Source organism: Kazachstania africana, chromosome 2, assembly GCF_000304475.1.
Source record: "Kazachstania africana CBS 2517 chromosome 2, complete genome".
Taxonomy (NCBI): Eukaryota; Fungi; Ascomycota; class Saccharomycetes; order Saccharomycetales; family Saccharomycetaceae; genus Kazachstania; species Kazachstania africana.
The window spans coordinates 1,396,489-1,424,247 of NC_018941.1; the positions used below are offsets into that span (position 1 = coordinate 1,396,489).

At 37.6% G+C, this 27,759-nt stretch overlaps 14 protein-coding genes and 1 non-coding gene across 15 annotated transcripts; 7 read left to right on the forward strand and 8 right to left on the reverse strand.

The window, feature by feature from the left end:
• Positions 1 to 98: 98 nt before the first annotated feature.
• Positions 99 to 1,694, reverse strand: KAFR0B06700 (pepsin-like aspartic protease; the record flags this gene model as incomplete). The annotated part of the gene is made up of 1 exon (XM_003956053.1): positions 99 to 1,694. One exon carries the CDS (start codon positions 1,692 to 1,694, stop codon positions 99 to 101), a length of 1,596 nt encoding a protein of 531 aa, XP_003956102.1.
• Positions 1,695 to 4,873: 3,179 nt separating this feature from the next.
• Positions 4,874 to 4,947, reverse strand: KAFR0Btrna8I. The gene has a single exon. It is a non-coding gene; the product is annotated as a tRNA-Ile (tRNA).
• Positions 4,948 to 5,704: 757 nt separating this feature from the next.
• KAFR0B06710 (uncharacterized protein) lies at positions 5,705 to 6,694 on the reverse strand (the record flags this gene model as incomplete). Its single annotated transcript, XM_003956054.1, has 1 exon — positions 5,705 to 6,694. One exon carries the CDS (start codon positions 6,692 to 6,694, stop codon positions 5,705 to 5,707), a length of 990 nt encoding a protein of 329 aa, XP_003956103.1.
• A 1,259-nt stretch (positions 6,695 to 7,953) lies between these two features.
• On the forward strand, positions 7,954 to 8,556 carry CFF1 (Cff1p; the record flags this gene model as incomplete). Its single annotated transcript, XM_003956055.1, has 1 exon — positions 7,954 to 8,556. The coding sequence occupies one exon, from the start codon at positions 7,954 to 7,956 to the stop codon at positions 8,554 to 8,556; it is 603 nt and encodes a 200-aa protein (XP_003956104.1).
• Positions 8,557 to 8,798: 242 nt separating this feature from the next.
• On the forward strand, positions 8,799 to 9,269 carry CPR3 (peptidylprolyl isomerase CPR3; the record flags this gene model as incomplete). The annotated part of the gene is made up of 1 exon (XM_003956056.1): positions 8,799 to 9,269. One exon carries the CDS (start codon positions 8,799 to 8,801, stop codon positions 9,267 to 9,269), a length of 471 nt encoding a protein of 156 aa, XP_003956105.1.
• A 317-nt stretch (positions 9,270 to 9,586) lies between these two features.
• On the forward strand, positions 9,587 to 10,786 carry ENT3 (Ent3p; the record flags this gene model as incomplete). Its single annotated transcript, XM_003956057.1, has 1 exon — positions 9,587 to 10,786. One exon carries the CDS (start codon positions 9,587 to 9,589, stop codon positions 10,784 to 10,786), a length of 1,200 nt encoding a protein of 399 aa, XP_003956106.1.
• A 73-nt stretch (positions 10,787 to 10,859) lies between these two features.
• On the reverse strand, positions 10,860 to 11,024 carry COA2 (Coa2p; the record flags this gene model as incomplete). Its single annotated transcript, XM_003956058.1, has 1 exon — positions 10,860 to 11,024. The coding sequence occupies one exon, from the start codon at positions 11,022 to 11,024 to the stop codon at positions 10,860 to 10,862; it is 165 nt and encodes a 54-aa protein (XP_003956107.1).
• A 904-nt stretch (positions 11,025 to 11,928) lies between these two features.
• GUP2 (putative O-acyltransferase) lies at positions 11,929 to 13,725 on the forward strand (the record flags this gene model as incomplete). The annotated part of the gene is made up of 1 exon (XM_003956059.1): positions 11,929 to 13,725. One exon carries the CDS (start codon positions 11,929 to 11,931, stop codon positions 13,723 to 13,725), a length of 1,797 nt encoding a protein of 598 aa, XP_003956108.1.
• A 216-nt stretch (positions 13,726 to 13,941) lies between these two features.
• POS5 (NADH kinase) lies at positions 13,942 to 15,213 on the forward strand (the record flags this gene model as incomplete). Its single annotated transcript, XM_003956060.1, has 1 exon — positions 13,942 to 15,213. The coding sequence occupies one exon, from the start codon at positions 13,942 to 13,944 to the stop codon at positions 15,211 to 15,213; it is 1,272 nt and encodes a 423-aa protein (XP_003956109.1).
• Positions 15,214 to 16,500: 1,287 nt separating this feature from the next.
• MF(ALPHA)1 (Mf(Alpha)1p) lies at positions 16,501 to 16,968 on the forward strand (the record flags this gene model as incomplete). The annotated part of the gene is made up of 1 exon (XM_003956061.1): positions 16,501 to 16,968. One exon carries the CDS (start codon positions 16,501 to 16,503, stop codon positions 16,966 to 16,968), a length of 468 nt encoding a protein of 155 aa, XP_003956110.1.
• A 165-nt stretch (positions 16,969 to 17,133) lies between these two features.
• Positions 17,134 to 18,105, reverse strand: UIP4 (Uip4p; the record flags this gene model as incomplete). The annotated part of the gene is made up of 1 exon (XM_003956062.1): positions 17,134 to 18,105. The coding sequence occupies one exon, from the start codon at positions 18,103 to 18,105 to the stop codon at positions 17,134 to 17,136; it is 972 nt and encodes a 323-aa protein (XP_003956111.1).
• Positions 18,106 to 18,906: 801 nt separating this feature from the next.
• Positions 18,907 to 20,190, reverse strand: DUS1 (tRNA dihydrouridine synthase; the record flags this gene model as incomplete). The annotated part of the gene is made up of 1 exon (XM_003956063.1): positions 18,907 to 20,190. One exon carries the CDS (start codon positions 20,188 to 20,190, stop codon positions 18,907 to 18,909), a length of 1,284 nt encoding a protein of 427 aa, XP_003956112.1.
• A 187-nt stretch (positions 20,191 to 20,377) lies between these two features.
• On the reverse strand, positions 20,378 to 23,845 carry TDA9 (Tda9p; the record flags this gene model as incomplete). Its single annotated transcript, XM_003956064.1, has 1 exon — positions 20,378 to 23,845. The coding sequence occupies one exon, from the start codon at positions 23,843 to 23,845 to the stop codon at positions 20,378 to 20,380; it is 3,468 nt and encodes a 1,155-aa protein (XP_003956113.1).
• A 1,209-nt stretch (positions 23,846 to 25,054) lies between these two features.
• On the forward strand, positions 25,055 to 25,249 carry ATP18 (F1F0 ATP synthase subunit i; the record flags this gene model as incomplete). The annotated part of the gene is made up of 1 exon (XM_003956065.1): positions 25,055 to 25,249. The coding sequence occupies one exon, from the start codon at positions 25,055 to 25,057 to the stop codon at positions 25,247 to 25,249; it is 195 nt and encodes a 64-aa protein (XP_003956114.1).
• A 172-nt stretch (positions 25,250 to 25,421) lies between these two features.
• KAFR0B06830 (putative cystathionine gamma-synthase) lies at positions 25,422 to 27,425 on the reverse strand (the record flags this gene model as incomplete). The annotated part of the gene is made up of 1 exon (XM_003956066.1): positions 25,422 to 27,425. One exon carries the CDS (start codon positions 27,423 to 27,425, stop codon positions 25,422 to 25,424), a length of 2,004 nt encoding a protein of 667 aa, XP_003956115.1.
• Positions 27,426 to 27,759: the final 334 nt, after the last annotated feature.

Here is a 27,759-nt window from a genome sequence, read left to right on the forward strand (position 1 = left end):
ATTACGAATTAAATTGAAAATGGTATACTTTGCCTTCAAAAAATTTTTTTTTTCGCAAACAATTAATGAAAAAGTAAAATGGTTGTCTAAATTAATAATTATATGAAGATATTACAAAGGTAAACTAAAGTAATTATAACAGAACCGAACATAGAAGATGTTTTGAAACTTTGGCCTGCAAAGTTGGCGGAACTGATATTTTCGATAGAAACTGTAGCTGATGAAGAATATGAAGACGTGACAACTGACGTTGAATGACTTTTCCAGTTTACAGAGCTTGATGTATTGGCAGCTTGCGTTGTCTCTTGAGGGGATAAGGTTGTCGTGGAGATTATCGATTCGGGGGATGATGGTTGAGTTACATTGGAGGCTCTGTTTTCGGCTCTTTTAACGTTACCACTAGTAGAATTTTTTGCAGAAGCAGACCAAATGTCACTGTAACCAGCAGCTTTGATGGCACCTGGAATAGAACTGGAAATAATTTCAATCTCTTCTTCATCAGTATATTGCGCTTGTGCTAATGAAAGACTCTCTATTGTCCAAGTCGAAGAGGCGTAGACATTTTCTAAGAAAGTGTCACCTAATTGACCGAATTCGGAACCACTTGGAGCAATCATCAATATACAAGTATTAGAATCGTCACCTAATTCAGTGACTGAACCAGATAATGGTGTGTCGATGTTGAAACCACCGAAATTGTAGGAGATAACGGTGTCATCATCTTCACTTGGACAAGTCAAAACGTAACCAACGTATTCGTTAGAATAAGTAGCTCCTATTTGAGACGCAATCTGTTGAAGTAAATTATCTGGTAAATATGAGAAAGTATTTCCTGAATCAACTAGGACTGGAAATTTAGATGTCGTCAACGTCGTTTGACCATCATTTGTAGAGAGATCCATACCATCAAGGGTGACATGGAATTCGATAACGGAATTGTAGCCTAGGGATTCCAAAGTGTTAACGAATGGAATTGTATGTAACGTACCAGTGTATTTGGCGTGATCAACAGCGCCAAATAAAACATTACCTGAAGAAGCGTCAGCCTTATTTAAATATAGAGAATAAGCATTAGCTTGGATGAGACCTTGACGGACCAATTTTACCGGAAAGTTGTCGTATTGGTATGGAGATGATAATGCATTAGTGTAGGTAGCTTCTAATCCAGTTAGACCAAGACCTAAAACACCAAAGTTAGAGTCGGTGTCATTGACGACAGCGAATGTGACATTAGAGACAGTTGTGTCTCCTAAGGCGACAGTGTCGTAACACCATTCACCGTATGCGGTGGTACCATCAGCGTACTGTGTTGAAAATTCAGTACCGTTAAATTTTAATGAAGTCGAATCCTTTGGACTGAAAACTCCATATGATGCAGAAGAGTCTGGACCTGGAACCCATAGATCAGAGGAACCAGTGTCGACTAATACGGTAACGTTTTGATGGTTACTACCAATAGCGAGGTCCATTGAGTAGAAACAAGCTTCATTTTTAAGTCGTACTTGTTCGTAATTTTCGGACCTTTTAATGTGCGACATGCTTCTTTTCGAAACGGCTGTATCTGGACTGGCGCCATACAGTCTGTTGAAATTCATGCTAACGAAGCCAGAAGATGACTCTTCGGCTCCTAAATGTGCATATACATGTTGTATAGCAGATAAAAGGGCGACGGATGAAATAGTTTGGAATCTCATCTGTGTAGGCCTATTTTAAGTGTGTAAATGAGCGATTGATGTAATAACGTTTGTTTTCGCTATTGATAAATTATCAAGGGTATACAGATTGAAATAAGGGAGGACACAGGGAAGGTCAAGATAGCTAGATATATATAATTGCCAGGAACTAGTTCCTTCCATTAACTAGTGAATATGAACTATATCGCATTCATCGCCTATTCATCCATCCTGACGCTAGTTGGAAAGTTAACTATGCGAAAATCTTAAACCTTTCACGTGTAACATGCTTTTGTAGGGCAGTTGAGTGCGCTTCGCAACATCCTTTCAATTAATGTTTAAGATTTTCTCGACCGGAGACAGCCCCGTAGAGAAGATCGAGATCCAACAAACTTTAAATATTTGCTTTGGTGACGTTGACAATCATCATTATTATCAAAATTGCAGTGAGCTACTTCGAATTTTTTTTCTCAGCTTGCATTTTCTTACTTTGCAGTTGACAGTAGGCATTTCACAAGGAGTACGGCGATGAAGAAATCCTATCGGTAGTAATTAATCTGTTATTCGATATTTTGCTTGGCATCTTTGTAATTATGAGCTAATAAGGGGGGAAGATTTTCTTCCAGTGTATTAGTTACTACAAGACGAACTAGGGCCATCTTGCCAAGAGCAACTCGTTAAGGTGTCCTCAACTAAGAAAAAAAGCAATACTCTTCTGACCCTAATGTGTGTTCATCGCTTACTGAATTGTGATACAAAACAAGAATAAATCACATGCATGCGTTTTTAATAGTAGGTTCAATAGCGAAGTTTTGTTGAGGTTTTCTTGGTGTAATAATAATGGTCACGATTATCGCAACAACAACAAAAAAATAATAGTAAACAATGTACTACTGTACAAGGGGTCCTCATCAAATATAGCATCAATGCATGTAACCGTTAGTTGCATATTTCTCACAATAAGCTTGTCTGAACAATTTTTCAGGCAAAAAACTCCCTACTTCTCACTTGGTTTCAAAAAGAAAACAAAACATATACAACAACTAGATTTTCCTAAACCAGTACTCAGTCGTAGAAGATTATGTTGGAATATTACAACATTCATGTAGAAATGCATTATGCATACGTATAAACGTATGCATAAGCAAATAAGTAAGCAGAGTCATGTATTTACGTAACATTTTCCTCGACGAGGGTAAAGTTTTTCATTATTCTTGATGCCATAACAAAGTCTCATCCAACAAATCCCTGTTAGGCAATTTTTAGCGAACTTTACTCTCGACGCCAACAAATTTCTAATTATTTAAGTAAGAAAATACGCTCCTTTATCGCTTTATGCGAAAGTGCTTTACATCTCTATGGATTCTCTTCCTGTTCCTAAGAAGTGAAATGAAAGTACACAACTGCGCTGCCGATTGCCTAAAAGGGTAACCAGAGTTTCTTCTCTAGTACTCTCTTTCTCCCCTGTGTTTTTTTCTCCTGTGAATTTCAACATAGCTAAGATACAACCATACAGCAGTGCCAAGAACTTCTATTCTTTTCCAGATGAGTAGAGAAGCTTGTACTAATTTGGACACGTCGTCAGGGGAAAAGAATTCCTCTCTCGATTTATATTTTAACTTCCTGCACTCATTTCTTCACCTCAATTATTTTGGTCTTGGCTTACTTTAAGAACTTTTCATATCTTTTTTTCCTCATTTGGAAAGAGCCGATAAGATTGCCGGTGTAAATTGCTGGCAATTGTTTCTGAATATTGCGCTGAAGGCATCAGGGGGTGAACATTGAGCAGATTTTTGTATCTTATTGTTACTTGATGAACATGCATTTAAAATTGGAAGAAGGTATAATGTATGATGTGACTTTTAGAAAATTAAACCTTGTCAACAAAATAGTAACCCATACGAGTGTTTATCATTTTGTAATAAGCGCATTGTCATAATTTTTGCTCTCCTACGTCTCTGACAGATTACTAAATTCTTACGTACTCGCAGGAATAGACACCCATAACCCGCATACTATCCATTTTTCATGCATCAAGATTTTTGAATTGCACCTACAGAGAAATCTAGTAGAATTGTTTCAAAATTAAATATTCAACGAAGACGTAATAGTGTAATAGAAATGTTTCAAAGAATAAGCAAATGACGTGAAAGATCCAATTAGGAAGTTTCAAGTTCAATCAGCTTCCTTATGTCATCCCCTTAACACTAATTCTTTATGGGAAGTTCTCAGAGATGATTACCCATGCAGCAAGTGGTCTTTGCCGTCCCAAAAAAGAAATTCAGAAACTAAATACCAGGTTGCAGTTACCGAACTTTTTCGATTTTACTTGCTTCTTATTTTTCCTCATGTGGTTACGGTCTCGTTACACGAACCGATATATAATTATTTCGTATGCACTTTTCCATAGTCATCACTCCCTAAACCTCATTCATCGAGAAGTGCATATGGTAAGAAATTGTTGATGCAGGGTTAACAATGTCAACAATAATAGATAATCTCGAAGAAGTTGTTTAATTCAGCAGTTTTTTGGTAATTACCATGTCGCAATGAAAAAAAAAATAATACCAAGTGACCAATTGATGTTGTGCATATACAATGATTCGCTCATCATCAGCATGTGAAAAAGTTTCAATCTTGTGAGAGACGAATTTTCCTAGAGTGCGCTTCTCGTTTCCCTTTCGGTTTGGATATCCGTAAAGAGTAGTTGTGTTTCCTCCTTTAACATCCACGTCATCAAAAGATCATCTTTGCTCCATATAGCAATTGGCATCGGTATTCCAATTCCATGATCTCATAAAGATACCGAGCAGACTAAAGTACATAAGAGTAGAAGCGGTCAAGGATAAAGATCAAGTAGATACCGAATCTAATCGAACATTTCATTATGTCAAATCGTATTGTCTTTTGGGATAACTATTAAGGTGCCCTAAAAGAAAGCTAGAAGTAGCCATTAATAGTATGATATTAGGACATAACCGCTACTGTCTCTTTATATAAATGCTGGGACGCAGCAGGGTAACGAATGAGATTCCCTGGTCACCTTAGTTAGGGCTGGCTTCAGACCAGCTATGGCACAGATGGCTCGTTACATTGCTAGCCTAGACAGACGGATGCCTTGAGATGAGGGAGTTTAACAAAACTCTCTTACTGCATCTTGTTTCATGATGTCTTACTAAAAAACATGAGTAAAAAATAAATGGTCTCTAGCGGGATCGAACCGCTGATCCCCGCGTTATTAGCACGGTGCCTTAACCAACTGGGCCAAGAGACCGGGGGTTTCTGGTTTTATTGTAAGTTCAAGACGGTAACAAGACAGATAACACAGGGGGAATATGACACGGCTGGTGTATATTCTAATTCAGGGACAGAGAGCGTGGAAATCTATCTGATCGTATAACTATAGCTAAAAGCGTATCAAATGGCTTGTCTCTTTTTTATATATAATTATAAAGTAAGATAAAAGATTAAGAACAAATATGACGAAGAATTCCTTTTTATAGTGTGGAATTCTTCAAGATGACAAAAGTCGCGTCCGCAAAAAGTTTTCACTAATATTCAATCAAAATCAATAATGTGAAATATTTAATTTAATAGATTGGACAGCGGGTGTCTAGTTTTTGATTCTGGGAAAACAGTCACACGAATTTAGAGCTTAATATTGTAGTTTCCCAGTCTATGTTACAACATCTTCCTCCCTCTCTGGGTTAGATCCTGTTTCCAGGAGTTGCCGGAAATTGGCTAATATAGAAATTCGGATCCAGTTCGGGACATTTTTAAATTCTTCTTCGGAATATTCGACAGTCAGTATCGGATCGACATCTTGCATTTGACATATGTAACTTTTGTTTGATGTGTCTCTGCCGACAACGGCGGTGACTTCCTTGGCTCTTGATATTCTTTCAACCGATGTTCTTGGGGGTTGCTTTGGGTAGGCATCTGGCCTTCTTAGATGATTACCAATAGCGCTTCAACCTATCAGCCCGTGGCAGCACTGATGGTGCAGTGTTGCGGGCCCCTGCCACTCCAGACTACTCCTCGGACGAACACACGGTATTGCTGTAGGTTTCACAAAAGCCCATATCCGCAAAGTCCTCAACCGGGAAGTACCCCGTCTCTGGCTTAGTCCAGGCAACCCAGCAGCCGTTATCGTGTACAGTTTGCGGTGTATGTTCGTACAGACATGTTTCTGCCACCGCTGATATCATGCCCGCCCTTGAATTCACCGTTAACTGTAGCAAGAGGGCATCCCTGTCACCATTTTGCATCCAGTTGACCACGTCGTCCCACTTAGCAACTGCACCGTAACTTTGGGTTTCAACAAATATCTCATGTCCTGAAGTACCTTGGTAACCGTTAAATCCATTACGTTTTACTAGTGTTGATACATCCGCCATGGCTACTGAGGACAGCGTAAGGTTGGTACGCACTATGTGCGCGAAAGTCATGTTCCCCACCTCCTGATGTATCGACATCTTGATGGGCATGAACGGTGTATCCGCTCCCGAGCTAATAGCTTGCGGCGTCATAACTACGCTAACGTTGTGGCCTAAATCATGCGTATTCAACCCCATTTCTTCTGCCCATGCCGCGTCAACATCCACTGACATGACGCCGGTGCTGTGCGATAAGGCATTCAGATATGCTGCTGCTACAGGCATAGCGCCAGTGCCGTCTGTCGACCTCTTCCACCATGAGCCCGTGTCATGTTTAGTAGCCAAGGTAAAGCCTACTGCCGCCACTGATGTTAGTATCGACCTGGTACATTCAACCCTGTCAACTTTCTTGCCGTCGGCGGTAGTACAGTCCTCTATTATGTCTAATATTTGATACGCTCCATTTGTGGCCAACGCCCAAGTGACACGAGCCCTTCCGCCGGCTCTGTCTCCCAATAGAGTAATCCCGGCCCACGTGGCAAGCTTTATGAACCTCTTAAATCCTAACGCTACCGCCGTAATGGCCACCAGTACCATTAATGCTCTAAGGTTACTCCGAATGAGGCAGCCGCGTGTGTTTTCCATTTTTTCTTAAAAGCGTATCAAATGGCTTGTCTCTTTTTTTATATATAAAATTATAAAGTAAGATAAAAGATTAAGAACAAATATGACGAAGAATTCCTTTTTATAGTGTGGAATTCTTCAAGATGACAAAAGTCGCGTCCGCGAAAAGTTTTCACTAATATTCAACCAAATTCAATAATGTGAAATATTTAATTTAATAGATTGGACAGCGGGTGTCTAGTTTTTGATTTTGGGAAAACAGTCACACGAATTTAGAGCTTAATGTTGTAGTTTCCCAGTCTATGTTACAACAGGTTTAAAGTTATGATTTCACCCACTCAATTTATACAGAACTGTAAATATATATCCCGCTCATACCCAAAACCTAATAATGGCTTGTGGTACCTTGCTGTATGTTCATTCGACCACTAATGCAATCCCTCTGTCACATAGTCCTGCGCAGCGATGCAGCGTTACACGTTGTAAGTAACTTCTGTACTGCAATCACGCTCGCTACGTCTGCAAGCGTCCGAGGTCATATTAGCCATATCATCGTGGCCCAGTATCCTAGCGTGCCGTTAGGAGAGACGGCACCCTGAGGACTGATGCTCTAAACGTGTTGGGGTGTATTTACGCCAACGGGTATCCAGGAATACTAGCGTCGGTGTGGACGGCATGGGAGCACTGGCATTCTTACCTTACATTCAAGAGACATTTAATACAGCCTATGTCAGGGTAGCAAGTTACTGTAACTCTAGGTATAGCCATAAAATTATTACTTCTGTCCACAGCGGACTCAACTTTGAAGATGACGAAGTTATCGGTGCGTTACAAGACGTCGTACTTACCAGGCCATCGTTCCCAGGCCTGGTAGGCAGCAGAACTATCTCAGCCGCCCACAAGACGGAGACCCAGGCTAATGGCACTACCTGGTCAAGCGCTCGAACTCCTATAACTATGCTTATATGGCAGATGACTTGGCTTGAAGCATTTGTGACGTCGTTATAAATACAACAGACGTATGGCAGGATTTTAGTCAACAGGTTTGCGCTGCGTACCATGTCGAGAACGCAAACTTCAAATATTCTACAATCTTCAAACCCTTGTAAGACCGCATCTACTACATTTCGATTCTGTTTCTCTGCAATGCTGAGCGTATTTCTTGTGAGGTACATTCTGGAACAAATTATATCTCTTGTACAAAAAAATCTGCTAAGATGAAAAAAATAAAGAACAATGGATGGTATAGACCATTAAATCAGGATTAAAGAAATTGAATCATGCCTAAAGACTCATTCAAGTCGGAAACGATTGACAATACTGAAGATGTTCAAATACTCCCCCCAAGTTTCGTATCTTTTCCAGCAATTGAACCTCCCACAACTTTGCAAAACATAATCAAGGATTGGCAATTGATCAAGCATAGAGAAGGCGGATATTTCAAAGAAACTGACAGATCTCCATTTACATTATCCTTAACCGACGGTGACACCCCTATGGAAAGAAACTACTCGACTTTGATCTATTACTTATTAACACCAGATTCGCCAGTTGGAAAATTTCATAAAAATAAGAATCGTATCATTCACATTCTACAACGTGGTAAAGGTCAGTATGTTTTGATCTATCCAAATGGTAAAATCAAATCTTTCAAAGTCGGATTTGACTATGCTAATGGTGAAATCTCTCAATGGGTTGTCCCAGGTGGTGTATACAAGGCAAGTTTCTTGATTCCAAATGAGGAATTTGATAATAGTATACTCATCAGCGAAGTGGTAGTTCCTGGATTTGAATATGAGGACCACTTATTTATGAGTGGGCTTGAGGAGCTTGATAAACTGGTGGGCGAGAAGAAGGCCGAAGAACTTAAGTTTTTACTATAACCAACCATATAATGTATATTGTGACTCTAAAATATGAAGCATTCTGAATCGTTCATTTCTGCGAGTATTAAAAAAAAAACAGATCGTGATTAGAGAAAACAAGAAGGTTTTATAGCACAATTTAGTACAGCATTCATTGAGCAAGGAGTGGTTATTATGTTGAGGTCTTCAATGCTTAAGCAGAGTAGATTGTTCTCTACCACAATGGGAAAATTTGGTTCCAAAGTTTTTTTGAACCAGCAATGAATGGACAAAAAATGGGTAGAATTGAATTCGAATTATACGATGAAGTAGTCCCAAAGACCGCAGCAAATTTCAAGGCACTATGTACTGGTGAAAAAGGCTTTGGTTATAAAGGCGTTCCATTCCATAGAATCATTCCAGATTTCATGCTCCAAGGTGGAGATACCGATTTGTTGAATGGGTTTGGTGGTAAGTCAATATATGGGAACAGATTCAACGACGAGAATTTTGATAAGAAGCATGATAAAGAAGGTTTACTATCTATGGCTAATGCTGGTCCAAATACTAATGGGTCTCAATTTTTCATCACAACAGTTCCTTGTCCATGGTTAGATGGTAAGCATGTTGTTTTCGGTGAAGTCACAAAGGGTATGGAGTTAGTGAAGAAGATAGAATCCATGGGATCCCAATCTGGTGCACCAAAGGAGAAAATTGTGATTGAAGAGTGTGGTGAAGTCAAGAATGATTAGGGTTGTTAGCTTGTAAATAGTCTTCATATAAAAGAATTAGAATTCTCTTTACCTCTCGATGACGAGAGATACTGAATCTCCAATAACCATCGCATTGTGCATAGATAGCGATACTACATTAAGTTTTATTAGTAGGAACAGCCAAGTTTTGGTTCATCTTGAGGATTTCTGAGAAAAAAAAATTCAATTTCGAATTTTTCTTTTTCTTGAAGAGAGTCATAGGAGAAGAAGAGAGAGGGAGATCAAAACTATACGTATCTGGTAGAAGAAGCATAGGATTGATATACAGTAATAAGCATAGAAAGATAGTATTGAAGATGAGTTTGGAGGATAAGCTAGCTAATATGACGTTGTATGATGCTAAGAAGTATTTTAGAAAAGCTCAGAATGTCGTTTTTAATTACACTGAAATGGAAGGTAAGGTTCGTGAAGCAACGAATAATGAGCCCTGGGGGGCATCTTCTACTCTAATGGAACAGATTGCACAGGGTACGTATAATTTACGGGAACGTGAGGAGATTCTTGGGATGATCTTCAGAAGGTTTACTGAAAAGGCAGGATCTGAATGGAGACAAATTTATAAATCTTTACAACTTTTAGACTATCTGATCAGACGTGGATCAGAAAGGTTTATTGACGATGTCAGAAGTAGTATAAGACTTATTGAGTTGTTAGAAACGTTCCATTACATTGACTCCCAAGGCAGAGATCAAGGGATTAATGTCAGAAACAGAGCTAAAGCCTTAGGCGAGTTACTGAGTGATGACACAAAGATACGTCAAGAACGTAAGAAAGCCAGGGAAACAGCTAAGAAATATAAAGGTCTTGCGGGAGGCTCTGCCAATCCGAGGGCAGGTTTTTCAGCATCTACTTCTCACGGCATCAGTGTAAGTGCAGATTTTGATAGTGATGAAGAAGAAGTAACGAGACATGAGGGCTCCGGATTCCACGACAACGTACAGTCTACCTCAGAAGAGAACGGACAGTGCAATGATTTGCTTTTCACGGAAGCCGATCAGCAAGAAGTAGCAGAACAGGATGATGAAGATGACGAATTCTCAGAATTTCAAAGTGCTGCTCCTGTTACGGAAAAAACAACAATTACACAGTCATTATTTGATTTAGCATCACCAACAGTAGCTACCACTAGTACTACCACCAGTACTTTTGCGCCAGCTGTCACACACACCGTGAATGTTGTTCCAGCAATCGTCACAGAGTCCTCAACTAAAAAGGACGACCCATTTAGTTCATTATTTACAAGTGCCAAGACTTTGAAATCAGAACCACAAAAGCCAGTTTCACAACAACAACAACAACAACAACAACAACAACAACAACAACAACAACAACAACAACAACAACAACAACAGCAGCAGCAGCAGCAGCAGCCAAAAACCATCCCACAGCAATCAACAACCCTGGATGAGGAAGACGATATCTTTGGAGAATTGACATCATCTTCAGCGAAACAAAATGGAACTCAAAATGAAGAAATTGACTTGTTAAGCTTTTGAAGAATAAAAAAAAATTCACAGAATATATGTACACAAAATAAATAATTATATCTAAACAAATTACATGTAATCTCTAGACGTTTTCGACTTTCTCATTATCAGTTTTTTTCTTTGTATCAGAACTAACTTTATGAGCAGGACACGGTAGCAATGAGGCTATCGCTACAGAAGAAAATGCTACCAGGAAAGTGCTCAGATACAAATTATTGATAAATCTGTTCCTTGCGGCTGCCTTCATAATCCTATGGCAATCTTTCTTGGATGTGCTTTGCAATATCCTTTAATGAAGTTCTTTTAAAGATTTCTTATTGAAGGAGAGACCACAACTCCGAGAAATAAAGAATTTCTTCCAAGCTGCCGGGGGTCTTCTTACAGCAATATAAAAACGGAAGTTGGGTTGGATTTATGAGGCAAATTGCATAAGCAAAGGTTGTCTCTGTATGGATGAAGAGTTCGCTGCAGTTGAATTCAATTTGAGGAACTCGCAATTTCGATTTCTACTTGTGAAACATACAATTTACTTTCCCAAGAGTTCTCATCCAGTAGGAGTGTCCTCGAGGTGGCAGTCGGTTTGTCAACACTGGATGTAGTTTATTCGGGATCCAAGAATCAGAAGACACATTAGTGCTATTACAATCCCACTTGTAGCGTAGAATTACTTCATCAATATATTGATAGATAAAGTGAATGTAGATGGAGATGAAAGTATACATGGTAATATCAACTCGCTACACTATTACAACTGGGTATTCTGATAAGAGTAAATAGCAATGCCGTAAGTCTTTATATACAGTGGCGATTTAAACTTACAGCACTGGTTGTACTTGCACAAAACTCGTCAGTGCGATACAACGTGCAAGTAGTGAAACGTCACTACAGCCATAACGAAAGGGCTCCTCATTACACACAGTGGTGTACACCTGAAGATATGCTGATATGCCTCGATACTGCGTCTGAGACATCGCTCGTTCATGCGTCAATGGCTTCTTATATTAGGTGATAATGCAACCAACAATACTGGGTAACCCTTGTGATTTTTCTTTAGAATTTTCAGTATATATCCCATACGACATATGATAAATCAATTTAAAGATATAGAGAAAGCTTAGTGAATGTACCATCCATAAAGTGTCAATTGTAAGATGCTGTCGGATGCTATTCGTAAAGTCAGATATTTCTTTTCAGCAGAAGCTTTGGATGCTCGTATTTCACCCGATCCTGAATTGAAGAAACGTTATAAACTGTTAGCAAATGGTAATAATAGTAACGGTGTATCTCGGCCCTTATGGAATACCCTAGAATTCAAGTTCTACTATTTAGCGTTCATCACTGTGATACCTATGATGTTCATAACCGCTATGAGTGCAAGCAATGAAACAAATGAAGCTAATTACTACAAATTCGAGAGATTATTGTCTCAAGGTTGGTTATTCGGCAGGAAAGTCGATAATAGCGACGCTCAATACAGATTTTTTAGAGATAATTTCTTCTTATTATTACAATTGATGTCTGCTCATTTGATCATCAAAAAAGTAACATTATCTGTAAATAAAACATTATCAAAGTTAAGATTTGATTTTATCTTCGGATTAATTTTCCTATTTGCTGCACATGGTGTTAATGCCGTTAGAATCATTATTCACATACTGATCATGCATTCAATCTCCCATTTCTTCAAGAAAAATAAGACTGTAGCTGCCTCTTTGACTTGGTTATACGGTATTTCCACTCTTTTCATTAATGACAAATACAGAGAGTACCCTTTCGGTAACATTCTATCTATTTTATCACCATTAGATCATTCTTTCAAAGGTATCATCGAAAGATGGGATGTCTTTTTTAATTTTACTCTGCTAAGATTGTTGAGTTACAACCTTGATTATTTGGAACGATGGAATAGTCAATTCATGAAAGATACTCCAGTAGAAACTCAGATTGATAGTGATATTGGTTTGAAAAATTCACGTCCTGAATTTAAAAGAACGTCTTCCACTTTGAAAACGATACAAGAATCTGGTAAAGAAGAGCTTTTGAATGATAGAGCAAGATTGGTAGCTCCTTTGCATATACAGGAATACGATATCTTCAATTTCATCGCTTACGTTACTTACACACCATTGTTTATTGCCGGACCCATCATTACTTTCAATGACTACATTTATCAATCTTACCACACATTGCCATCAATTAACAGCAAAAGAATTCAAATATACGCCATTAGATTTATTTTAACGGTACTTTCAATGGAATTTATGCTACATTACACGTACGTAGTTGCAGTTTCTAAGACAAAAGCGTGGCAAGGTGACACACCATTTCAAATTTCCATGATTGGCTTGTTCAATTTGAATATAATTTGGTTGAAATTATTGATACCATGGAGATTATTCCGTTTATGGGGTTTGTTGGATGGAATTGATACTCCAGAAAACATGATTCGTTTAGTTGACAACAATTACAGTGCCATGGCATTCTGGAGAGGCTGGCATCGTTCCTACAATAAATGGATTGTCCGTTATATATACATTCCATTAGGTGGTTCGAATAATAGAATAATGACATCCCTGGCAGTTTTCTCCTTTGTAGCAATTTGGCATGATATTCAGCTAAAACTGTTATTCTGGGGGTGGCTAATTGTCCTCTTTTTATTACCTGAGATTTTCCTAACTCAATATTTCATGCAGTATAAAACTAAATGGTGGTATAGGCATATTTGCGCACTCGGTGGTGCAGCTAACATTTGGATGATGATGATAGCAAATTTATTTGGGTTCTGTCTCGGCTCAGATGGTACTATGGAACTATTACGCGATATGTTTAGTACTGTCGCTGGTTTCGCATTCTTTATCATTGCAACCGGTTGCATCTTCATTGGAGTTCAAGTCATGTTTGAATTAAGAGAAGAAGAAAAGAGAAATGGTATAAACTTGAAGTGTTGAAATTTCCTAGCAACTTTTGAAGAAGTTACATAAGCTTTTTAAGTTATTTAGTATTTATATCTGTTAGTCATTTATCTAAATAGTTCCGAGCACTAACTTAAAGTTATTTTTCTTTCAAGAAAAATCAAAGAGTTATTCCATTAAAGGAACAATGAATAATAAATTTCGATCTGTACATGGGAAAAGTGACAAATTCAAATCATACTTAAACATCACATGAACATACTATACTGCTTTGAAGCATGTCAACGAGGAAGAGTTATATCAATTGTCCCAAGATTAGCCCGTAGAAGTTTACAAACTGCGGAATATCCCTCTACTCTCTTCAAAGAAACTTCAAAATTTGTTAAAATCAAGCCCGTAAGGGACTTGAAGCTGAGTAATGCCCCAGATTACATATCTTCTCCAAATTCTAAACTACACGCTTTGTTATGGCCAGGTTCTCTACAGAATGTTTTAGTCACCAAGAAACCTTGGTCCTGCGCTACGAAAGATGCGATGATAACCTTTATCAACCATCTACATACGACATACCCAGAGATAAATGTAATTTTGCAGCCAGATGTGGCTGAGGAAGTTTATCAGGATTTTTTGACAACAGCAAATAATGACCCAAACAGGCCTCATATGTTATACTCAGGAACCACAGATGAAATTACGAGTAAGGCCGATCTATTGGTTACTTTAGGTGGAGATGGCACAATATTGCATGGTGTCTCTATGTTCAAGTCTCAAGTGCCCCCTGTATTAGCATTTTCTTTAGGAACGCTAGGATTTCTTTTACCTTTTGATTTTAAAGAGCATAAAGAGATCTTCAATAAAGTTTTAAATTCAAGGGCAAAATGTTTACACAGAACAAGATTAGAATGTCATGTAATTAAAAAAAATGATGGCGAATCTTCAGTTATCCATGCAATGAATGATATCTTTCTACATAGAGGAAGTTCGCCTCATTTGACAAATCTGGATATTTTTGTTGATGGTGAATTCCTGACAAGGACAATTGCAGACGGTGTTGTTTTCTCCAGCCCAACTGGTTCTACAGCATACTCACTTTCAGCAGGTGGATCTATAGTGTCCCCATTGATTCCATCCATCCTTTTGACCCCTATTTGTCCTCGTTCTCTTTCATTTAGACCATTGATATTACCTCACTCGTCGCATATTAAAATTAGAGTTTGTTCGAAAATGAATGAGAAGACCGGTAATAATTCTGTAAATATATCTGTGGATGGAGTAGCCCAGAACGACCTAGAAGTAGGTGACGAAATCCATATCGTTAATGAAGTGGGTACAATTTATATTGATGGTACACAAGTTCCTCCCAGTAAAAAGTTAGCAGATGAAACTCTGCCGAACAGTACGAGTAAGCAAAGAGCAGGAATATATTGCATAGCCAAGTCAGAAAATGACTGGATAAAGGGAATCAATGATTTATTAGGATTCAATTCAGGCTTTCGTTTTACACGTAGAAAACAAGATAACTAAATACTAATTAAGATAAAACAAAAATGTATTAATGATCCTTGCAACCATTCCCATACGGGGTACACGAAGGTATTCCCTTAGATCTATGAAAATAGACGACACATGAACAATTGCACCCAAGATCAGTAAATGTTATTCTCCAGTCCAAGCCGGCTAATGACAATAGACAATACAAGATCATCTAATTGTACAGCACACATCCACATATGTCCTGGGTCAAGAACGCCCCGGAGGGGTTCAACCTCAATGGGATACTGTATGTGCTGCGAATGGCTGTGAAATTTGCGTTACTATTTTGGAAGTAACAGCTGAAAGTTTTTTTCATTTCGGAAAAATTTGTTGCTTATATACTTTATCAAGGACTACCCGGCTGTAAATTTTATTTGGAAATCAAAGCCCAGCTAGGGCTTGAAAGCTCACAAACTGAGTAAATCCTCCAATGGCAGCTGAACATTATGTAAGATGTCTGCCACTAGACACTAATAATTACTGTTAAAAGCAAGACAGATATTGGCAATTCATAATATTTCCATAAGCTGCAAACTGAAAAACGAAATTTTAATGCGCTTTCGCAATGTTCCTGTCTAGATATGATATTACCTGTCTTCTCTTTCGCTATCATCTATATATGGCACAGGTAGAGATTGACTGTTGAGGCTTAATATTTCGGATTAGATTTTATTTTGAGCTACTTTCAAATAAAAACTTCGTCTCTGAAAGTGGAAGCTCTTTTCATCCAATGGAATCCAACTACGGGCTATATCTCTATTTTCTTTACTTCATTAATGAGAATCAGGCAACATTGTTGCCTTACTTCATAAAGAATTAAAAGGCTAAGCGCTAAGTACTTTCCTTTTTAATAGATACCGTTTCGGGCTCATAAGCCATTGTGACACCAAAAGGGTAAGTGCATCAAAAGTGAGTAGATCAAGCTGCTTTTTGCACCAATAACTTTAATTTTTCGGAGGCAATGTACATCGGACTCTCATTTGCAAATATTGCCTTTTGCCTTGTCTTTCACTCAGCACTTTCCTTTTTCGTCGATCAATGGCCATGAAAATCTGACATTTTAAAACAAATTAAAGTGACCTTACAATGCATACATTTTTGTAGATAGTAATCACTAGTGGTTAATACTTACAACAAAAGGTCAGATAAAAAAGTATTTAAATGCTATGTTTTCTCATAGTTTCAGTATTGCTTTGTCTTGACTTATTATGAAATAAAAACTACAAGAGCTTCACATCCAACGTTCGACACTAACGATACTAATACTATAATTATAGAATGAAATTCACCGGTGTTTTATCTGCTTTATCCTTACTATCTTCTGCAGTCTTAGCTGAAACCGAAAGTCAATCCACTGAGGCCATAAGCGTCCCATCCGAAGCCATTATTGGTTACTTAGATTTAGACGGTGCCAATGACGTTGCAATCATTCCTCTAGTCAACACTACTGACAGTGGTTTATTGTTTGTCAACACAACTATCTATGAACAAGCTTCTAATGAAGACAACGTCTCTTTAAAGAAAAGAGAAGCTGATGCCGATGCTTGGCACTGGTTGAGCATTGCTCCTGGTCAACCTATGTACATCAAAAGAGATGCCAATGCTGATGCTGATGCCGAAGCTTGGCACTGGTTGAGCATCTCTCCTGGTCAACCTATGTACATCAAAAGAGATGCCAATGCTGATGCTGACGCCGAAGCTTGGCACTGGTTAAGCATTGCACCAGGCCAACCAATGTACATTTAATTAATATTTTAATATTTCTAAACAAGGTTTATGGACAGTCAGTATATAAAGGTAAATAAATATCCAAATAGATCAAAAAAAAAATGACATAATTTCTCAATCTTCTCTTAAAATGATAAATAGAAAAATACTTGTAGTTTTGCAAATACATACTCCACCGTCCTTTCAACTAGTTTCATTTTCTTCAGCGTTACTGGCGAAGAGACCAAACCAAGAGGTGAAAATTCCGGAGAATATTCCTAGAATTCTTTCTAACAAGGTCTTATAATGTTCTGGCTCATAGTTATTGGTGTTTGCAACCGCTGTAACATCATTACCTTGTGGGACTTGTATATTCATTTCCTCGTCATTCACAATGATAGAGGACTCCCTTGACGAGAAAGAATGATTGTTACTTTTGTTTGGACTGTTATTATTTAAGCTCATTGCCTTTGGGGACAATATGGTGTTACTTGTGCCATATTGTTTCTTCAATCCCATTGGGGAATAAAAGATCATATTTTCATGGTCGCTGTCTGATCCCTCAGTGGCCTCAGTACCACTGTGAATGCTTCCAGGTGCAGGAATGTTCAGTTGTGTCGTAATGTCATTATCGATGACTGGATCAAATGCTGTCAAATCGTGATCAAGATCATCCTCATTAATCTTTTCTTCACTCTTTGAATCAAAATTTTTCCTAAACTCCTCTTTCAAAGATGGCACTGGAGTTATTGGAGCTTCAGTGCTCATATTTCTAGCGAATGAGTTGTTTTCTTGATTTTCAGAAATATGCTTGATCTGAGGAGATGGAATGGTTTCTTCGAGATGCTTCTTTATGCTCTCCTCAGCTATTTCGTCGAGATCAATTGTCTTTACGTTATTGACATTATTATGTTCATCCCGATCCTTTTCAAACGCATCAACAGTGAACCAATTACCATTATCATCGATGAATTTGAAACAGATTGGAATTTTCTGTTTGTCATCGTGACTCTTCGATTTTAAAAATGATTCTTCAATCGGGTACACCCAAGTGTCAGTATCGACATCACCATCTGACCTCTTCTCCATGGATTTGATCTCCCAATTTGTGAAATCACCTGCGATTCTCAAATTTGCAAAACTTGATTCCTTCTGTGAATATACAATTTCAGACATCTTTGGAATTATGGAAGCAATAAGACAACTGAAAGTTATAAAAAAAAAATATTCAAAATCAGTATAGAAAACTAAACTAACTATTGAATCTATATAAGTGTTAGATGCTTTGTTTATCATCCAAGGATAGATTAAAATTTTAGATCCTTGAGTATGATTACTCCTGCTTTCCATACGATGCTGTATCTGGAAAAACTCCGAAACCTCGTGGGATCATAAGACACGCTTTTTCTCTTTTGGCGCGAGTGAATAATTCTCCCGCAACTAATGCGTTGCAATGCCTGGCTGCATGGGGGACGGGGGAGGTGGGGTTGGGAAACGCGTCCCGCCGGTGGCCGGAAGAGTCCCGGGCTGAGCTCTAGGCTGACTGCTAGGCTGGGCTGCGGTGTGGGAAGAGAGATGGTAAAAGAGGCGTGTCAATCTATCCTTACCAAACTAGGTACCTCGTGGATCTGTGTGCTGCTTCTGGGGAACTTCTGCCAGCTGTTCTTGTCAAATACACGAAAACTGAAGGGCCTTTTGTAGTGTGGAAACACTATTCTGGTAAATAAGGTTTGAAACTTATTGTTCTTGTGATGGCGGAAGAGTCACTTACCGTGTGCAAGAGTTGAGGATATAATCTGCGTGCGTGCCAAATGTCGAAATGGACGATAGAAGATTTAATTCTGGCTATCCTTTATACGATTCGATAGGCGATCAAGAGAGACTGTTTTCCGAGTCGCTCAACTTGAAGAGATGCGACACTCCGTTCCATTCAGAATGCTTGTACCTTTAAATACATGTTACATGTTGTTATATCAATCACAATTTTGTTTTACCATCCTTGTTCGCAGTCTTCTCAAGGACAGTTTCTGCCTTTCTCTTCTTTATATCGTCCTTGTCCTCTATATTAGCTTTGAGTGCTTCCACTGCCCTTTTATCACCAGTAACACCGTCGACAGGCCTGAAGTAGGGTTGGCACCTCCAGTATGGAATACTCTTGTATGCGCCTCCCCAAAGTTCTTGGCCACCAACAGTAATCACATCTTTCTCTTCAATATCGTCCTGAGCAAAGATCGTAGCAACCGTCTTTTCAACAGGCACCACAATCTTCTCCTCCCATTCTTCAAGCGAAGATTTGGCACTCATCGACGCCAATTCAGATCTAATGTCAGTGTGATTAGCTAAGAAAGGTCGCAGTATCTTGAAAAAGTGAGATTTCATTGCTGACCGTGAAGCATTCGACTCTCTACACTCTTTAACAATCTCAAAATACTCTCTAACTATTTTATCTACACGTGGGAAAGTCTTATCCTTTTCTTCAACGTGATCAACATTAAAGAGACCGGGGTTATACAAATTCCCCTCTGCACTCATTACAGCATCACATTCAATGGTCCCCATACATCTCGAAATATCTTCAGGATATAAAATATTACCATTAGCGAAAAAGACTGTTTCACTGGGAAGATTGTCCCTTAGGTATTTTATAATATTCCAATTCGCCAACCCTGTCTTTTGTCCCTTCTGCTCTCTTAATCTACCATGAACAGTCAAAAACTGCGCACCTGCATCTAAAACCATCTTAGCATACTCTAACGTCTTTTCACGTTCTGGAAACACACGTATCTTGGCAGTAACAGGCACATCAAGATTGTCATGCAGCGTTCTAATCAATTTATGTATCAAATCCCACTCTTCCATCAAGAAAGAACCGTAATGACCCTTCTTTGCAATACCTTGAGGACATCCTAAGTTCAAATCTACTGCATCACATTTATCCTGTACCAATTTTGCAGCTGCCAACAAGTATTCCGGATCGTTAGCACAGAACTGAACAATCAGTGGTCTATCAATATCTGAATTACCGTCCAATTCACACCACATGTCTCTCCTATATTTTTCAGACGTGGCAAATAACTTCGCATGGAACATTGGTGTATAACACAACGTAGCACCGTATCTTCTCGACAGAATCCTCCATGCTAATTCGGATTGATCCACCATAGGCGCCAGGATCCTGGATGGACAACCGATCCTCTCAAATAACTCTCTACCTGTCGTTTTACCCTTGGTCATTATTGAGCTTAGTATCTTTATGGTCATGGACAAGATTTTGATACTTCCAAACTTTATAAGCTTTCGTTGAAATTTTTTTCTTTTTTTGATATCGCACTATTCCAATCGAAAAGAAAAATCGATGAGCATCGGAGACATATATGGAAAAAGGAATGTACATGTTATAAGGTGTGATTTATATGAGATTCTATAAGTAATTATCAAGTGTATATAATTATTGGTGTGATTGACCATAACGGGCGCCTGATTGAAGTGCCTGGGCGAAAAGAGAGCTCACTGTCCAGACAGGAGTGGCACTTAAAATCCCAATTCCCAGAAACAAACTACGTTGCGACAATTTGATAGTATTAATGACAGCAACAGTTTCTGCAATGTCCGTTTCAGGTTTTAGCGCTTCCATGGCACGTTCGTCATCAATCAAGTCAGACTCTGACGATGTGATGTGGTAACTGCTATTTGAAATGAATTGCGTTTCAATTTTTTTTAATACTTTAACAATCTTTAACCATAGAATTCTATCAGAAACATTCAATGCTGCATTTATCTTACCCTTTTTATATCTTTCAGTCCATTCTTCCAGAATTTTCAAATATTCAAAAATGATTAGGATGGATGACAAAATACATGTTACTGATAGAATTGGTATTGTTACAATGCCAAATGAATCTGAATTTGATATCATATCATGCCAGAATTCAATTATTTCTAAAGAGTATTCAGTTGCCTCATGCAATGATTCCCAATCGTGATAAAATTTTTTCAAGCCTTTATTCATACCATCCCAATCTTGTAACCAAATCTTGTTCATAAGATCTGATAGGTTAACGCACTTTCTAATCTTGGCAAATAAGTATAATGGAATAATTAGTTTAATCGAAGGGTTTGAAATTATGGTCTTTATATTCTCGTCATTCTGTTTTAATATCCCACCGTTCTTGATATATAATGCTTCCCAATGTTTCATGACGCTTGAAATAATTGGTCTTGAATTCATTCTCCATTTAGCTTCTTTTACTTGACCACCATATTCTGTCTGTTGATTGTTAGCATGCCTTTCAATGGATATTTTCTCATGGACTGTGATCAAATAAGACAGTAACGTTCTGAAGGATAATTTTGAATTTTCGAAGAAATACTGACTTCCTGTAGATAAATAAGCAAGTCCATCCTCGAAATTCCCATTACCCTTTGATAATTCAATTAAAGAAAATTTCGAATCCAAGTTGATACCTAATTCTGAAAGACGGTTGGCCCAGATCTGTGGTTTACCAATATGGAATAATATTTCATTATAACATGATACCCCACATTTCAAGTCGACGGAATGGAAATTACAATCGAGACCAACCAAGGATGAGAAGAAATTGGTTATAAGCAGAACAGTGTGACACGTTCTAATTCTTGATTGAGCCAAGATGAAATATTGAAAATTCTTTTCAACTTGTTCAGATGTCTTATAACGGTCGTTGAGTTGTTTCAATATTTGTGGATTATCTTGAAATTCCATAAAATGGTCACTTTCAATCGGAGGGGTGACAAAATTTTCTAGAGGTAGATTTATTTTTGTTACCTTTATTAATTGTACCAGAGTCATTAAATGCGCTTGAACGTTCTTGGTTGCTCTTACGTCATTGTTGAACGTGTTATTGATAGTTAACAATACTATAGTTTGAATGACCCACAGAGGGGTGTTTTCATAATTATCTTTTTGTTTCTCCAAAATTTTCTTAACGTGAACAAGTGTAATACTTGAAAGAATTGCAGCATGCTTCGATTTGAAAGCGTAAAATGCACCAATGGTAGCTATTGATAATAGTAAAGGATAATTGTCCTTAGTTATTTTCAGAGTCTGTATATGAATGAATGGGAAGATTTTATGAAAATTTTCTTTGTATAAATTGACATGACGGTTTAGTTCTTCAACAGTAGGGAAAACATCAGAAGTTAAATTGTTGGAAGATATTATCCAATCACGTATACTACTATTGAAAGGTGATAACTCTTCGTTATCATTAAGGGACTCTTGTGACAAACGAGGAGGAAATGATGATGAAGGGTTTGGAAGAATTGAATCGGGTTTGAGAAAGTCGTTATTTTCCTTGAAAAGATCAAATTGTCTCGAAGTGAATAAATCTGGAATGTTACAATCAATAGAGTTGAAATTGAATTCATTATTTAGTGAGAATTGTGTTGCACCCTTATTGTTGAAAGAACTGCTGCTCGATGAGTAAAAATTTGAACCTGAATTTTCGTTTGGTGATGGTGTCGGAAGTATATTTTGAGCAAAATGTTCAAAATCGATGGTATTTGCAGTAGAAGAAGTCGTATTTGGTTGATTTTCACTTTTAGAAAGAAATTTGTTGAACCATTGCTTGTCCATATCCAAACCTAAATCGTTGGTCAAATTTTCCAAATGAGAAGCTGATAAGTCTAAAATTGATGATGGTTTATCTAAAGAGGATTTGATCTTTGTAGGATGATTTAGAGCTTGAGAAATTGACGCTGATCCGCTGAATGAGTGGTCATTTATGGCTTGTTTAGTAGCAGTAGCAGTAGTGGTAATGTCTGATTTTGTCGGGGATATCGATTGAAAATTGAAAAGATCTAAAGTTGAATTTGATGGATGGAAATTGGCGAAACCACCAGACCCACCGAATGAAGATCCCATCGTTAGGAAATCAGTTAAGAAAGGGACATTATCATAGTAAGGATTTTTCCAATCAATTTGATTTGTTTGGTTATGATGGCTGTTTGGAATATTGTGTTGAATATCAATTGATTGTAAATTCGATTGATCATCTAACGATAAGAAAGTTGGTACATCAATTGAATTTAAATCTACACCAGATTCTGCAGCTTTTTCAATTAATTTTTGTGCCGTTAATTGTGGGGTAGAAAATCCGACTTGATGAGGGAAATCTGAGTCTTGTTCAATGACAGGCTGATTATTTGTTGGTACGTAAGTGAATGCTGTGGAAGCAGAGAAGGATGCATGCCTTTTATTTCTTTGCTTAAGAATGGGTTCATGATCATAATTTTGTGAAGTCAAATCATTTTTATCCTTAGTTTCAATTTTAGTTACTACATTTTTATTATTTTTCAATTTTTTATTATTTGCCTCTCTTTCAGCTAATTTTGCAGCGTCTCTTGCAGCTTTTTTCATCTGTGCAGCGGTTTGAGCCAATGGATTTGTTAAGGTTGGTAATATAGTTTTTTTATTCCCATCCACTTTAATAATATGTTTATCCGGGTCTGTATTTCTTTTTCTTATAGTTGATGGCATCGCTCCATTTAAATCTAAATTTTTGTTATTTTCCATTAGTTTTTCAAAAGTGTTATCATTATTTGATTTTGAAATTAATGAAGAATGTAATTTATGTTGATGTCTTAAAACTAGATCTCTTCTTGCGAAACATCTTCCACAGAAAGTACAAAGAAATGGTTTTTCACTTGTATGGGCCCTTTGATGTCTTTTTAGATGCTCTTGTCTAACGAAACCTCTCGTACAGATACTGCATAGGAAAGGTCTTGGCTTGTCAGTCTTGATTATTCTTGATTTTTTGGGAATTGGCAATAAATTTGCAGCAGATGGAGTGACATTATTTGAGTTTGTTGGAGTTGGCAAAGCCGACACGTTATTATTTTCTAGATCTTTGGGGACATAACCAGGTGGAGAGAACATATTCTTGTTTGATATATGTGAGTCTGTTTATATGGTATAAGTTTGAGTAGATGTGTGAAGGTTAATGAACTACTGAACTTACAAGATATATTTCCAGATTTGTAAGAGAACGAAAAAAAAAAACCAATACGAGAGGTGTCGAGACAACGGAATAACATTTTTGGGCCATGTGACGAGGAGGAAGAAAAATGACGTCGGCGGGAAGTAGCGAGATGTTGCTTTTTTTTTTTGCTGTGGTGCCATGTTTCTTTTTCTTCGTACAAAGCGATGATGAACGGAGAACGTTGAACATTGTGTGTCACGTGTCAAAATGTGCGACTATCCTTGCATCGTGTCCAGTATAATTAGCCGCCATGGTGAACATCATCATCAAAAACAAATCAAATAAGCCAGTTTCATGACTAAAATTTTGTGGTGCAAATTATGGTGCGAACAGACAGTAAGCCTTACATGTAGATCTTCCCTGGGCTCATGTCACAATGACGGCCCAAGTTCAACCGCTGACTTCTGATAGCGTTGCATCTTGGTGAAAAGAGATCAGAGTATTGTACCCCTCCACGTCTCTTTCTAGTCGTATACTGCCCATGCTCTAACCTTGAGTAGCAGTTGACACAATTATAGCCTTCGACGCTGTTTTAATGAATGTGTTCCAATTTCTTGCTCTGAAAACCACGAAAAACGAATAGCGCTTCGGCACGGCGGCTAGTATGATATATAGTCACATTTACGATATGCAAAGTGCAAGACACAGCGAGACAACGCCGCCAGAATCTATGATTCGTCCATAAACAAAGATGCATAAACATCATACGTACAATTAGGAAGTACCCAGTTGCTCACCCAGTTCTTTTGTGAATACAGTACACCTTCACACCGTGATAAACACCAATCTCTCATACAAGAAATTGAGAGACTTTTTTCACCTTACGAAACAAGCCAAGAAGGCATTGAACTCATTCAAAGATAGGTTCTTCAAATCTGGTACGCTCATTCTCACAGTTTCCTATTGACTACTTACATATAATCTTATAATATCTTTAATAAAGTCACTTCTATAAGACTCTCGCTCTTGTCTCGCCTTCGGAGAGCCAATTAAAGATCTATAAAATAGTATTCGAGGGATTTCAATGGAAATATAAATGTGAATGAAACTCATTCTCACATTGAGACACAACTGAGACGTCTCTATCGGAGGATTTTACGGATACAATGTTGAGAAGATACAGTACTCCAATCTTAAAGCCATATTGGCCATTCTTCCTCGGTGGTGCCATAGTATACTATGGGATGAGTAAGTTCACAACGAAAGTTATGGACTCCGATGAGTATATCAATGACCCAAGACATCCCAGATTCAACAAAGGCGGCAAACTTGTAGATTTGAATGCCAAATCAAATCCATAAGTGCCCTATGCATGTCTATATTATATCCAGGTTTCATCAATTTTTTAAGATAGGTGAAAATAATAACCATTTCTAATTAGATAATATTACAATAGCGTTCATAATACGAGAAGGAAAAAAAAATACACAATTACATATGGGTATATGTACATGTATATATGCAAATAATAGATCATTTCAATATTTTCATTGCTTCATCAATTGCAGCTTGGAACAATTGACATAACTGTTTCCTATTTTCTAATCCTACGCTAACCCTTATCAAACTTTCACTAAGGCCATATTTAGACACTTTTTCAATATCAGCATAATGATACAATATCGTGTAAGGACATGCCAATGTCATTGTAGTACCTAAGGAAGGACCCTTAGCAACATTCAAACAGTTGTAAAACAGTTTCGCTTGCTCTAAATTATTGAAATCTATTGAAAAGACACCGCCATAACCACCATCTGATTTACATTTAATTTTCTCATAATTTTGTTTTGTTTCATTTGAAGTTAATCTTGGGTGATAAATTTTCTTGAAAAGATTATGCTCTCCAATATGCGGTATTAAAACTTTATCTAACAAGTAATCTGTAGTATAATTGATCTTTAACATTTTGGCAATAAAATCCCTAGAATTTCTCTCCATAATAATCGCATCTTCACACCATAAATTATCCTCAAATTCATTATTATCAATCAAGAAATCTTTGGCAAAATTGTAAATTGTACTATTAGAATTGAGTGCCATTGCCCCAGCCATGACATTACCTACATCACCACTGAAAATTTTAGTTAATGAAGTACAGACAACGTCCGCATGAACAAGAGCATCGACATTGAAAAACCCCCCCACAGTCTCATCCACTATAATAATAAAACCGAAAAGATTTGATAATTCTTTTAATTCCAATAAATTCCCCATTTTCAACAGTGGAGTTGATGGTGCTTCAATCAGAACCGCCAATATTTGCTCTCCTGAATGTAAAATATTTTTCAGTTTATTCATACAGTCAATTTCACTCACGTACGGTAAGCAATAAACGTTATTTAAAGTCTTTAGCATCTTGTAAGTATCTGGATATGAAAACCCGAAGACTACTGTTTTCTTGTGCAATATGTTACTTTCACCAGAAATCGAATTATTCATGATTGATCTTGATCGTTCAATTCTCTCTGAATCATACTTCAGAAGTAATCGATGGACAGTGAATAACGCAGCCATACCAGTTGGGAAAAGGAATATATCTGTTTCGCAATTAACTTCCACTGAAGTTTCTTCATTTCCCTCATCTGATCCACCATCAATGTCATTTTGAAATTCACTATCATTCTCCTCATTTTCTAAAAATTCAATATTTGATCCCATTTCGATAGGCTCTGCAGGTACCATTGAATCAAAAACTTGATCACTGTCGCTGTCATTATCGGTGCTATTAACAACAGTATTATCGTCATTTACATCATACAGATGGATACTATTTACAGAATTGTTGTCTTCATCACGGTTGCTATTACTACGGCCGTTCTCATCTTCCTCATCATCTTTAAAATGATAGTTTTCATCCTCATTTTCGGTATTTAGATTAGCTATATTTATAGTAATACGTTTTTTTAATAATGTCTTGGCCCTCTCATTCATGGAAAGCTTTATTGTAGATGGAGAATTATTCCGTATTAGTTCTTGTTGTGTGACATTCTTTTCTGCCATAAAAAGTTCATTTTGCACATACTGTGCCAATCTACTTGAAACAATCTCACCACTCAACTCCCAATATTCTCTAGCCAGATCATAGTAATTTTTTAACATGAATACAACAGCGATTTTAGACTCCATTTTAAATTGACGCTCGCCCTCATTGAGAGGCTTTGAAGTAGCTAGCTGTAAAATACGAACTTTCACATTAGAGTCATTGGATCCATGGCGAATGTATTCCCTGCATCTCTTTGCTACATTATAAGAAGGAAAACAAAGACATAACTCATTATCCTTAGCATATTTATCATTCAAAATGTCACACAATCTAGCTACAGATTTGTTTAGCTTCATTCGAGGATATCCATTTTCAAAGACACTCGGATTCTTGGCATATTCGATAGCTGAATCCCAAGTTGGTAAATTTACAGATATGGGATGATCATCCTTTGAAGGTATTGGATCGTCAATTTTACCAAACATTCTGGCCATCGCTATAGATTAAGATATGTTTAATTGACTTTAGTGTGTCTGAGATTCAATTTGAGATGCTCTTGGCCTTCTTATACTTTTACACAGACCTTTCTGGCTTTCTTATAGTTTTCAACACAGCTTGCTAGTACACAATTTTTTTTTTCACACTTCCCTCTTACTGTGTGAAAATGAATCATCATACAAGATATATGTTATCGATAAGTCAATAAAGCCTGTAGCAGCCGCTACCAGTGGTGGTGTTGCATACAGTGTTAGAGAGAGAGACTGTAATGCCTGCATACACGACTTTCGATGTATTCTTGACAGATAAGTGCATTTGCTTGAGACCTTT